The sequence below is a fragment of the Nansenia antarctica genome (assembly GCF_963989245.1).
Source record: "Nansenia antarctica genome assembly, chromosome: 2".
NCBI classification, from domain to species: Eukaryota; Metazoa; Chordata; class Actinopteri; order Argentiniformes; family Microstomatidae; genus Nansenia; species Nansenia antarctica.
The window spans coordinates 63,059,309-63,073,401 of NC_137675.1; the positions used below are offsets into that span (position 1 = coordinate 63,059,309).

The following is a 14,093-nucleotide window of genomic DNA, read 5'->3' on the forward strand; positions in this document are numbered from 1 at the left end:
TTGTTTGGTACCTGTACTATATCAATGACAATAAAGACCATTCATTCATTCATTCATTCATGGTGGCACACAACTGTACCGATAGGTATTTGCACCAAGTTGTTCTGAAGAAAATATGAAAAGGAACATACTCAAGATACAGTTACTGGCAAAATACATTATAAGCAACCAGAAAGGACATTCCAAGATAAAGTCCATTGGAAATAGGCAATAATCCAGAAATAGAATATAAATCCTGGCCCTATCTCGAATATAGCCTAAACCATTACAATATCACCAACTGGTTTTGTTACTGCTTTGATGGGACCACACCTGACGTACACCTCATCTGCCGTGACCTTTTAGTGATGTTTATGCAAGCTGAGAAATTCACTTTGTTCAAATTAAACGTCAGATCTTTAATGACACCCATCCCCTCCTGCCGACTAAACGTACTCTAGCTCTCTGACGCGTAAACTGATCAATCCACACAGGAATTCTCTCATGCGGAAATGTGAATCATCCACTCTAGTGTAGTTGACGAAATGTGATCACGATGACGAGGTCGCTATATAAGGGAGGACATTTGGAAAAAATATACCAAGTATTCAGTGACCAGGAGAGAGTTACCGGGAGAAAGTAAAAGGAGCGCAGCAACACAGTGTTAGACATGGAGAGGTCCGTTAAACTTGCTTTGGTGGTCGTAGTTATATCCATGCTGGTTTCTTGTAACCCAACAGAAGCGTGGTACAAGCAAGTTGCTGGTCCAAGCTACTACTCAGTGGGCAGAGCGTCAGGCTTGCTGTCCGGTATCCGGAGGTCGCCATATACCAGGAGGGCTGAGCCCGAGGCGTCTGACAGCGGAGAGTCTACCTTAAACAGCGTGTTCTCAGAACCCAGCAGTCGAAAGAACTCGGTCCTCAAATCTATGGTAATTTGCTTTTAAAACTGTCACTTTATTTAAATTCGTAATACGCACTGGACACACTGTCACGTCATGCGTACAAGTGCGTAAAACCAACAAAAAATACATTGCGCACACAACATGGAATTGTCAAAACTACTGTGTATTAGTGTTTTTTGTATTTTCTCTATGGGGATGATTTGTGAGAAGATGCCATGTAATGGGGTCACAAGGGCCGGAGCTGTCCATTCAGCACCACCCTGTAGCATTAGAGTTTTACATCAGTTCACCAAATTCGGAATAGTTCCGAAAATCCGAAAGTTGTCAGGAATATTACAGGAATACTACATGCATTATGATTACATTACAGGATATCAATGTAATCTTGTTCATAATAAGTTTGCCTACAAATAAGTCAAATTGTAGTTTATTTTTGCAATAGGAGCATATATTGTACACTCTCTTTTACACAAATTACAATGTTTCGTTACGGAAATATTTTATACTTCTCTTTTTACAGCCTATTTGTATCAAAGATATTACACCGAACCTGCAGAGCTGTGAACTTGTGCAGGACGGCACGGGCGTATTCCAATGTAAAGCAGACGTATTCGTGTCGCTGGACTCACTGGACTGTGTGGACGCCTGATCAGCACCACGAGCGGGGATACATTGATGACTGACTGATAAAGGACTGATGGCATTGAATGTTTCATTGAAATTGTCCATTATCACAACCCTATCGTTAACTGAATTGTTTCTGTGAGTGTTCTTTCGGTTTTACGACCGTTTGACCATTCGTTTCCCCAGAACAGATACATTTGTTTCACTTATATTTGTCTTTACAACACTTTACAATGTATTCTGTAATGTATAACAGTGTACATACCTGTATTGACCAATGAAATACCGTTCTTCATGAATAAAGCCATCTTATATTGCATTAAATAGTTTGTTCATACAATTTGTGTATTATAATTATATGATATATTTCCTACTTAAAATGTTGCTGTCTCCCCAGTACAAAGGCATTATGTGGACAAAAAAACAACACAACACAAATACTCATGTAAGTTAGCTTGGCTTAAGAATAGTCTGAATATTTAACATCATAAGAAATACCCAAGTAGCAATAAATAGTTTTATTTTCTTAAAATGTATTAAAAAATAATTTCACAACATCAAAGTAATTCGGCAACAAATCATGGCAGCCTAAATTAAGTATTTCCAGTAGCCGAATTCATTCTAGATCAGTCCTTGGCTCATTTGAAAATCACTGGCAGTTCATTGACTGAGAACAGCTTTAGGTTGTTGGAAGTGAAGGGGTTGGAAATTGAACTTGACACACATAATGCATACAGTATAACAATGTATGTGAATATAGGTTAAAAAAACTTAAAACTTAAACAAACCTAAAAACAAATATACTTGAGACCCCAGTGGGTCTTAGAGCAGAGATACAGCCTCCAGGTTCTCCTTGACAATTGTGTCCATGGTGTCCTGTAAGACAACCTGGACTTTGGACGTGTCTGTGGCGATGGTATAGTGGTAGACCAGCTTGTTAGGGGTGGTGTTGCATGCCAAAAACATGGCAGTGATGTGAAGAGCAGCAGCATCCACATCACAGTCCGCTCCTGCAGGCAGGGGACCAAAAGTTACAAGAACCACACAGACAAGCAATGGCTTACATTTGGAACAGCCAGCCCAAATTGAGTTGCATACCCTCATCAAGTCCTACATGACACAATCAGATATTAGAGTACAGTGGCGTCAAGTTTGTGGTCCAAATACAGGGAAGGTCAGTGACAGCTGAGTGAAACCTTCTCATATCAAGGTCATGCAAAATTCTGAAAAGTAAACTAAATTTAAAAACTGATTATTCCTACTGAGAAACACTGACATGGAGAGAGACCCACACCCCACCCTCAAGGAAAAATACAATCCCCTTATTTCCACTGAGAACTGAATCAGAATCAACCCCTGATGTTTTATCAACCAGACTTCCAGTTCTCAGGGATAAACCTGAAATATGTATGACTAGATTTCATGGTCCCAGTGGAGGTATTGAACATGATCAGCATTGCATCAGAATGGTAGTATGGTCTGCCATGTCAACCCCTGGCAAGAAGGAGCTCTGATTCCCACACGAGGGAGAGACAGCAGCAGGCCTATAGTGGTGGTAGTAAAAACAGAGTGTATGGCTGCACAGACAGTCCCTTAGGGAAATACACAGGGAAAACAAAGATAACACAATAGTGCCTCTCCCACTGGAGAATAATGTTCTACAGTACAGATGTTCATTGTGTGGGTTATGTGGCTGATGAAATTCCATTATTGCTCAGAGCATCCTACTGCAACAACAGTAACATACTGGGCAGTTTCTCTCCATCACCCACAGGGTAGTACAGGATAATGAGGAGAGTTTGGAGGTGGTAACTACTATAAAACTTAGGCAGCTCAGAGGCATATGAAAAGACAGTTATGTAAAGGATTGCTCCCTAAAGTCAGTAAACCAATTAAATCAAAAGGCCAATTCTGAAATGTATGCAATTTGCAATTCATCAGGAATATATTGTACATGCCAAGATGTACAGGAAATCAAAAGGAAAACAAAGCTGGATAAATACCAAGAAAGTCAGTGAACAAAAACCTATTCAAGATTACCTTTGTAACAGGGGAGGTGGAGTCGCAAGTGCCTTCCCGAGTTTAAAATCTTCTCTCGAAAGAGGTCAATTTTGTTCATGAATAGAATCTGAAAGAGATTGTATTATCATTATGAACAGGAATGTTTCAAGACAAACTTGCCCTAATGTTGAACAAATGCCAAACAAAAATGACATTTTCACTTCACGATTGCTATTTTACTCCATGATAAGGTTTAAAGTGTAATTTAAATTGTTATAGTTTTCTTTTTTTTACAATTTAAACTTCCCCCATGAATTATTTGCAGAAAATGTCTGTCAACTGGTATAAAATGTGTCCTGAAACATGCACCTAAAAATTGTGTTAATTAGAACGAAACTGCAGTTGGTGTCCTTATGGAATAATCACGGTGGCAAATAGATCAGTAATTAGCTGGTATGAGAGACAGGAATACACTTACCTGTACTGTTCACAAAAAGAGAGAGGCTGGAGAAAAAGGCTATACACCCTACTGCTTGGGTGATGTCATTAAAGACTACAGATAAAAACGATACTGCAACCAATAAACAATGACTCATATCCACAACCTAAATACTAGTACAATCTTACCAAGACAAATTAAACAAGCTTGTTATAGCTTTTTTTAAACAGTGCCTCCAGCCAACGCAGTGAACTGAAATGACCTGCAATTATGCCTTGTATGCCAATTATCCATGTCACAGGCAATCAAAGCTAGTTCTGCTCTGGCTGCTTGGGTAGAGGTGATTACTGAGGGGGCTCCAGAGGCTGTAATCTTCCCAACATCTTTAACACTGCTCCGCCACACTGCACTGCACTCCCACAACTAACTGGGAGTTACATTGATGCAAAGGACAACCATTGTTTACAGGCCCAACTGCAGGTCATCTTTAAGAGAAGCAGTCAGTGGAGACCGTGTTGTACAAGTAAGGTGTTTGAGTGGGTGGTGTAAGACAATACTCAAGTAAAAACTTACCAATGACGTACTTCCAAAAACTGTATTGGTGCAGATGGAATTAAAGAGTTCAAGGCTCTCTTGGAGCTGGTTCTACAGTGACAGAGAGAAACAATGGAGTGAGGAGAAAGAAATAACAGGGCAAGAGAAGCACATTAAAACAAAAAACAATGCACAGTTAATCAAGTACAGACAATATATACCCAGTGACATGTCTGATAAAACAGCAAATGTCTAGACGTCAGGACAAGACCGTATTTCTGGTGGCATAACATTTAGTCGTTTACAAGGACATCATTGGTTTCTTCACATTGATTTCATGCACATTACCATATACAGTGTTGTATGAAACCTCCTCCTCCTCCTCCTCCTCCAGTAGCTTTCAAACAGATGTTTTACTGGTAAATGTATGTTTTACCTTAGAGGGGTCCTCCATCAGAGTCATGTCATAGCCACTGAGCGCCACCACAAAGAGCACAGCCCGGACAGAGTCAAAGTAGCTGAGCCACTTCCTCCTCTCTGTCCTTTGGCCCCCCACATCATAAATCCTATCAACAGACACAAAAAAATAGGTTGCAGATGAAAACATGGTCTGAGATAAGTTAGGTGAAAGGGAACATATCAAGAGTCATCAATCATGTACCATTTAGCCAAACACATGAAATGTGTTTATGAAAGATCCTGCCAGGTACACCAGTGAAGCTCTGGGTCTTGGTGACACAGGTCATTGTTTCATCATTGTTAGAAACAAGCGTACCTGCCTCTGAGGGTCAAAGTCGATTTTAACAACCAAAGAACTCATGATGAGGCAGGGTGGTTTACTTGTAGTCATTACCATCAAACTAAAAAGAGTGGGTCTCATATAATATGTATATATATATATATATATATATATATATAGTATTGACTGGATTCACATGTCAAGTATTCACCTTACTGGAATTTTTCTACATTTGGTAGTGTTACAACCTGACATTAAAATAGATTTAACTTGTGTTTTTTTCCCATGGATCTATACAATATCTTAGTGTAAATTAATTTGTTAATATTTACGAAGTAATTACAAATGAAACACTGACATGTTTTGAGTCATTAAGCATTCACCTGCTATAACACTCCTCAAATCAGCTCAAATGCAAAAATGCCTTCAGCCAGTCACTCTATAAGTTGAATTGAGTCCATCCGAGTGTAAGGATAATAGTTGATTCAGAGTGAAATGTTTTTATACGGTCTCTGATTTGCTTAGGAATCAAATTACACGGTGTGGATCAGATTGTCATTACAGACTGAGCAAATGGAGAGAAACAAAACTGCTCAGAAATGATACCCTGAGGAGGCTTAAAAAAAATCTCAAAGTTGAATGGTGGAGAGGAAAAAGCACAGTCGATGGGACATCATCTCAGTCATACTAAACAATTGGTCTATAACCAAGTGGCCAAAAAGAATCCCTTAATGGAATAATTGCTCATGTATAATTGGGTTTGTTTATTTGGTTTTACTACAAAGCATTAACTTTAGTGCTAATCCAGCACCTGCAATACAGTTTCCACACCATCCCTGGGGGGTATTCCTTCAACGTCGCTAAAGGAAAATGCAAGCTTATTTTAATATACAAGGCTGGATTTATTTCTTTCTGGGGCGCCTGGTGGCGTAAGCTTCAACCATGTAACCGCAGGGTTCCTGGTGGAATCTCGTGGGATTTATAAAAATAAGCCTGGATTGTCCTTTAGCGACGTTGATGGAATACCCCCCTGGTGTGAAGAATAGTGGTAGCTGCATCATGTTATGGGTATGTTTGTCACCAGCAGGGACTAGGGAGTTTGTAGAAAATAGCTGAGTTGGTAGTGACAGTGTAATTGATTCCTATGCAAATCAGAGACCCTATAAAAACATTTCATTCTGAAATCACATGAACTATTATCCTTGCAGTCAGATGGACTCAATTCAACTTATTGAGTGACTTGGAGGACATTTTTGCTTTTGAGCTCATTTTAAGAGCAAAGGGTCTGAATACTTATGTACATGAGGTATTTCTGTATTGCAATTTCAATAAATCTGCAAACATTTAAAAAAACATGTTTTTGCTTTATCATTAAGGCGTATTGTGTGTGGATTAATGGCCAAAAATAAATAAAATAATACATTTAAAAAAAAAAAAAAAGTGAAGGGGTCTGAATACTTTCCGAAGCCATTGTACATACATATACACACAGGGGGTTGTCCTTGAACACACGCATACACACACACGAATTCCACCAGCATTGAGGCCATGTTAATGCAGCACCAACTCCTGATGGGCTGCTGTGTCAGGATAACCAAGTACCTCCTATGACACCAGGTCCTCTTCTCCCAGCTCTCTACAGGCCAGCGAATCCAAGGTGGTCAGAGGAAATAAATATAAAGATGCTCTCAAGAAAGGTGATATCAACACCAGTAACTTGAAAGAAAAGGCAACAAACCACCTGGCCTGGCAACAGGCTTTTTCAGCTCTGTTGAAAAAAAAATAATGGAAGATACAACGTATGGAGAGACAGACCAACCCCCCCCCCTGCTGAGCTCTACAACATGCCGCCACTGCAGCACAAGCTGTGCATTGATGACTGGGCTCCTCAGTCACCTTCATACTCACAAAGCCTGATTGACGTCATCGGACAACTGAGGAGGAGGTGGTGTGTGTGTGTGTGTGTTAGGAGTTGGGGAGGGGCTTGTAAATAAAGTGCCAATGAAAAGTCGGCTTCTACTGTTCTTATTTTTCAACTGCAGAGCCATGCCATCAATATTTTATGGGTGTGATTCATGCCCCAGTATGCGGCATCGCCTCCAGCTGTGAGGAGGTAGCCTATCAGCATTCCCCAAGACAACCCTTGGGGAGGGTGAGCAGGGCCCTCAAAAGTACAGATCTGCGCGCCATCACCAGGGCAGCCATCCCAAAAGCAGCATACAATTTGACTGTCAACTTAATCAACTCAGAGACTTGCAGTCTAACAGGAGCTAAACTGAACCAGTTTTACTTGTTACGTGGTCAAAGAAATCACAACACAAAGATTAAACAGTATTGATGAGCAAAGACAAATACAACTAATGATTTTGGCTGGTGCGGAAAGTTGGGCTCATACTCAGAACAAGTTTCACTTCAAACTGACCAACCCCCTCTAGAATATCATGCATTATGTCTACAGAAAAATTATTGGCCGTGTTGAAATACTGAAGTGAATTCAACAGACAACTGTGTTTCACACCATATACATGAGATAGTGTAGGATCAACAACTTGTTCATTGTTAAAATGCTCTGCACTGAATTTATGGGAATAATTGTTGCATATTATTATTCACAAAGGAGAAAACTACAAAAAGTGTAACTGAGATTGATATTTCATGCCTGCATATTCTGTGATGCACAAATGTGAGGGGATTTGATTCCAACTCATATCCATTTCCTTACTGAACAAATGATATCAAGAGTGCTTCGGAAAATATACAATGAACCAAGGCAACCATAATCGATTTTTGAAAAAGCAGAAAACTGTGGGTTATGAAAATTCATTCTTAAGAGTTACAGCGAAGTGAAAGATGCAGCTGAAGACAAAATGGTGATTTTGGAGACTCTACATCTTACCTAAAAACCATTTGATTGACTCGAAATTGAGTCTCGATGATTCCACAGGTACGCACCCGCACCCTCAATACATCGGTCTCTGTGGGAATGTAGTTGGGAGCGATGATCCGACTCAAATTCTCAAAGAAACTGCAAAGGCAGAGAAAACCAGAGGGACCGTCAAAACAAACAATGGCAGGCTTTTGACATTGTGTATAAATGATTTAAGGGATATTCATCACAAATGTAACATCATACCAGCAGAAGAATATTGCAGGGGATTTAGCCAAACACATGAAATGTGTTTATGAAAGATCCTGCCGGGTACACCAGTGAAGCTCTGGGTCTTGGTGACACAGGTCATTGTTTCATCATTGTTAAAAACAAGCGTACCTGCCTCTGAGGGTCAAAGTCGATTTTAACAACCAAAGAACTCATGAGGAGGCAGGGTGGTTTACTTCTGTAGTCATTACCATCAAACTAAAAAGAGTGGGTCTCATCATTTTTGGGGGGTCACTTTTAGCTGTATTGCTCATTCCACGCATGATCCTTACAAGTTGTACCTCGTTGTAAAGGTGACTAATCAGGCTTTCCAACGATTTAAAATACAATACCAATTGGTATTATTAAAGGGGAGGAATAACGTTTCCGAACTTTTTTTGAGGAGTTTATTTGAATATGGATTGGAGCAAACATTGTTCTCAGTGCATAATAAAGTAAATAGTTGCTATTGAATGGGTGCTTTTGATTGATGTTTCTTCCACTTGTGAAAAGAGAGATCTACAGTGGAATACATCAACCGGGAGAATATGAGAGAATGCATGAGCTCAGACAGTGGTGCTCATTAGTGGACAGAGGTGCCCATTAGCTGGGACCTGCTCAGTAGGCAGGTCCGAGCACCATGGGACTAGAGGTTTATTTGAATACTGAACGCTCACTAAGATCCTCTCAATAGGGGTGCTTTGTGTTACAGGGAAACTCAATTCATCCATAGTGTCCACAGCGCCATTTGAACTGTGGATCAGTGCAGCGACAAGCTTCTGGGAAATGACATGGCTCTAAATTTGCAATTGTGATGACAGTTGGGTTTAGTGTAAAATACTTCATTAGCATAATGTAGTTGCAGCCAAAGCTCTAAAAGCAAAAACTCCATTTAATGAAAACAAAACAATTTAACAAAAACTATGACTATTAACAACACATAAAACAACCCTTTTCATAGGACAACAAATGTAGATGTGAAACATTAAAAAGGCAAAAACGAATTATCTGCCTAAGTGTTGTGTGAATGTGCAGGGGAGGCACAACAGTAGCCATATTGGAGCTGACCTCTCATAATTAAGAGCAATTAACATGTTGGCAAAGCAACAGATACCAGATGACACGGTGCACAACAGTGTCTAGCAGTAATCAGATACCTACAGCGTGCAAGACTCCCACCAACCCCTGCACGCCTGCTATGCACCTCCTCAAGCCAGGAATCGGTGACATTCCAGTCCAGTTCAATCTCATCTCCCCTCCCACTCCCACATCCGCCCACTCCAGGCTCTCTCTCTCTCTGTCACTGTTCCATTAGGACTGCTGCAGAGAGAGCCACATCAGCATGTCCAGGTCATGATGGTGTTGCAGTGGGTTACACAGGCCCAAACTACAGGAGGAGGGACTGGAGGTAGCCTCAGCACTAGCAGGGGGTTGATACGGCCTGGCACCATCAAACAGAGAGGTTGCAGAGGAGTGGGGAGATGGAGCTGGGGTCTGGCGACGACACCTGTACCCCCCGCTATCTTCTGCCGGGCTGCTGTCTTACAGGATTGGGATCTAGCAATGGAGCTCTGAAGTGAGGGGGACTGACTGAACAAGCAACTCCCTCTATCCAAGCATTGAGCTGGCTGGTATTCTTTTCTTTTCATTCTTTCGTTCTCAGTGTTAACTGTAAATAAATACAAGGAGAGAGTTCTAAATTACCCGGTCTTTTCTGCAACAAAAGAAACGGTATACAACTAATTGTGTTATTCTTCTTAGAAAGATGTACATTCATCCATTTTCAAATGTACTCTTTTTGACTTTTGAATCCAGAGGAAGTCAAAAGTGTGTCACGAGCTATGGCTGAGATCAATACAAATGGGAGGTCTAACAAGATTGAGGACAGGGGAAGAGCTCTAGGAGTTGTAATCCAAAATGTCACCAGCCTCCAGCTCTGCGCAAAAAAAACACTTTATTGAGTTCCGATAACGGAGCTGTCATGGACTCATCTCCCTCCCCCAGACCCAACATGTCAGGATCCAGCACCTGTTGGTTAACAGATAAGAGCATCCTCCCCCAACCATCGCTTCCTTTCTCTCTCCATCTGCATTTCCATGGCTCACTTGCACAATGATCTCTGGAGAAAATAAATCAAAGAAAGCTCATGCATTGCACTCATAGCAGTATTACTAAAGAGAGCATAGCAAAAAAGCTAATGCAAATCCAAAATGTAAACCATTATCCACACTTCACTTGATAGCTGAACAGCAGCATTCATCAACGGTAATGTCCCTGAAACGAGGCATAAAGAGAGGACAAATTAGGGTGATGACACCTTCAACAAAGTGTCATAAAAAGCGACACGCTTCGCATGAGGGCCCCAATTGCATCACTCCCAAGGACGCTTTACCAATCCCATGGTTCAAAACCCAGCTGATCAACCGACAAGTGGATGACACACCGGGCAGACCAAGAGAGGACAGACCCAATGGCCTTTGGATGTGTGGAAAAAAAATCTCCAAAACAAAACGCATACAAACTATCTATGGTTGACTAGAAAACTACCCCAGAGTACAGAGCTATTGGGCACACAGCACTCATTCTGACTCCTCCTTTACCCCTGGTGAGTAAATTAAAACTTCAAACTTGCTATGACACAGAGCACATGACTGCAGTCATGGTTCAATGCAGCCAGTGCAGGCCATTTGGCAAATTATTCCTATCATAACCCCCCTTTACACACAAACCCCTTTACCACTCTCACATACTGTTCACTCACTATACACACAATTACTTGCATTAAAACATTTAGAATGTAATCATCGTCGGTTTCAGCCCCCACAAGGAGTTGACCAGGACATTCACAACCAATGTTAACGTGCAATGAATCAATTTCAATTCTTACTGTGGATGCAATTAATGGCCAACGCAGCCAATGTCCGGAGAGTCATTTTCTGGAAGCAATGTATCCTAAGCAGCAATCCAATCACATTGTATTCATGGTGGGCCCTCTCTGGACCATTCGTGGCCAGTCTGGTTGGGTGGAATGGTGCGATAACATTTAAGGTACTCACTAGGGCGCTGAATCATTGAGCTCAAACACGTGGCCTCGGGCTGTGGCTGTACGCACACCCTGGTCGGCCCAGAGGGCACAGAAGGCATGGGCCACAAACGGGAGCAGCTCCTGGTCCTGGCCGAAACACTGGCTGCACGACAGGATGGAGCGGGCATGGACCTGGGGACAATAAGGACAGTTTATTGTCTCCTGATGAAACAGTAAAACATCTATAATCAGATCAAATGTGAAGCTCCATGCACATGAGGTTGAGGAGGTGAGAATGAGAGAGGGGCATTACCTTAAGTCCTACATGGAGCTAAAATTGATCAAATGTTGATTGCAATCAGGTGTGGGCAAAAAACTAATCAAAAGTCTCAGATTTAAAAAGATGAAAACTAGTATACTTTGCCCCTCCAGCACAGGAGCTGGGCAACGTGCCCTCCTGGTTAAGCATTAGGCCAGGTCAAGCCTGCCATCTAGTGTAAAACCAGAATTCTACAGAATTCTAAAGAGGAGGACATCATCCACATAGACTTGCTACAGTCTTGGTTGGCCCACCTGATACCTGTCGGCATGTCTCCTCACCTTGTTCTTCTTGTTAGCCAGGTTAATCCTCAGCATCCCCATGCCTCGCAGCACAAACTTCATAGAGGTCAGCAGGTTGTCCAGAACTGCAGGCTGGAGGGAGCAGCTTTAACTGACTAAACACTGGATCGGCTCAAAAATGCATACTGAACCAGTAATACTGGTGAAACCATCCGAATGGTTAGGATGTTCTGGCAGTAGACCTTCATCTATTGACATAATCTTCAACAACCTGTTCTTCTTCTTTGAAACTATGCTCCCAGAGGGTGAAAATAACCTTCACCAATCCTCAGAAACACACTCCCTCCCCAATCCCTAGTGTAGTGCAATAAGATGCCCTTTCCAGCCCAAACCCCTAAGATTACTGGTAAACATCAGAGAGAGCATTCCAATCATTTATTCCCTCCTTTACACCAATCATTGACTTCTTCCCTCTCCTGGGTGCTTTTTATATTCCCAGCTTCCTTTTGAAACCAGGCAAAACACATCATAATCAAGGCTCCGCTCACAGCTTGAGGCCTGACACGCCACAGCAGGAGATCAGGAAAACCATCTTAACAGAGGGATTTCCCTAAAATGGCTTGTCGGAGATGCTGGTCTGCCAGTCCAAACTCATGCTACAGTACATCATTCATCATGTAGTATACATTTCAGCACATGTTGATACTGTATATAATTTAAACACTTTTTTTCAGCGTCAGTGTTTTTGTTTCTTTTTTTAGCTAAAGGCCAGCTGAGGACTTGTGTCTTGGTTCTTTATAACATGGAGACAATGCCATAATATGGCACAGAACAAGGTAGTACTCCACAGTGCTAAGAGCCTGGTCATACCTTGAAGCTGATAAGCTCCTGCTTGGAGAAGCCATGACTGTGGATGATCTTTATCTGCTTGACCAAGGTACTCTTCCCACTCTCCGCAGCACCTATTCTTAGGGAGCAGACAGTGGCCATGGTTACATTACAACTAGACCTTTGACGATCGGATTAACAGGTTCAATAACATCGTTTTGCAAGAGAGGCACACAAACTTACCAAGCATCAGGATTTTTACCACGTTTAATTCATTCTTGGCTTGTTCAAATAGATCTCGCTCGATCTTAGAGCTCTGACTTTTAGCCTTTTTCTCCTCCTCAGTAATGTCTGGATGAAGACACTTTCTCACGCATGTCTAGAGTCAAAACAAAGAAGTGTCCTTGGAACACATGAGCTACCTGTTTATAGTGCATTATGATTGCATATTTTGCTTAAATAAGACATCTTGTGGATCTATTTAACAACCCTTACAAATGGTATACTATCATCAGATTATAATGATTTACACATGGGTGATTTATCATGGTACATGCTAAAACATTTATAGCAGCCCTTATGAAACTATTATATACTGTTCACAGACAGACTGTAGACCTAACTCACAGTAATATTCCACTTTTTGTTTTTTGAAAGCAAGTAAAAATACAGCAATAACAAGACTTCCAGATAGCCTACCTGCAGAGGGGCTGGCAAAACACTAATAAATCGAAACATAGTTGTCTTTCTGTGAGACTTTGCAGTATATTCACTATTAACTTGAGACTTTTGTTTGAAATTCATCAAGAGATGGAAAGGGAAATGAGAGAGAACTAGAACGTGTAGCAATGGAATGCCTTTGTATGTCAAGTGGCGTTGCTAATTGTTGAACTCAAAACACCTGTTGCAATTAGCGAGCAAAGGATTCACCTGTGAATTGTCTGGACTTTCCTGTTTCTTTAATAGGAGTGGGCTATACAGAGGTCAAACACAATTGTTTTGTTATTTTTATTAGGTCTCAGTTTTTTTGTATTCCATTTGACCTATCTCAACATGAAATGACAACATTTGTGGAATGGAATACAAAAAAAACTAAGACCTAAGCAAAACAAAAAATGACCCATTTATAGCCCACTCCTACCTTAAAGAGGTTATTTGTCAAATGTTTTAGACGGTTTAGAAGGCTATTAGCTAATGTGAATGTCCACAGGCCTTGGACCTCACGCTCAGAGTTGCCGCCGTGTGCAGGTACAGGTAGGTCTGCCATAAATGGTGTTACTTGAATGAGCTGACATTTACCGATGTCTCAGTGTGAGGTGATTC

General features: G+C 41.2%; 2 protein-coding genes across 2 annotated transcripts; one reads left to right on the top strand and one right to left on the bottom strand.

The window, feature by feature from the left end:
• Nucleotides 1-649: 649 nt before the first annotated feature.
• LOC308151880 (neuropeptide B-like) lies at nucleotides 650-1,532 on the top strand (the record flags this gene model as incomplete). Its single annotated transcript, XM_080524771.1, has 2 exons — nucleotides 650-910; nucleotides 1,404-1,532. The coding sequence occupies 2 exons, from the start codon at nucleotides 650-652 to the stop codon at nucleotides 1,530-1,532; spliced, it is 390 nt and encodes a 129-aa protein (XP_080380897.1).
• Nucleotides 1,533-2,329: 797 nt separating this feature from the next.
• Nucleotides 2,330-13,508, bottom strand: LOC308151877 (guanine nucleotide-binding protein G(o) subunit alpha-like; the record flags this gene model as incomplete). The annotated part of the gene is made up of 10 exons (XM_080524768.1): nucleotides 2,330-2,517; nucleotides 3,548-3,635; nucleotides 4,521-4,592; nucleotides 4,918-5,047; nucleotides 8,117-8,245; nucleotides 11,413-11,573; nucleotides 11,982-12,074; nucleotides 12,813-12,904; nucleotides 13,014-13,149; nucleotides 13,470-13,508. 10 exons carry the CDS (start codon nucleotides 13,506-13,508, stop codon nucleotides 2,330-2,332), a joined length of 1,128 nt encoding a protein of 375 aa, XP_080380894.1.
• Nucleotides 13,509-14,093: the final 585 nt, after the last annotated feature.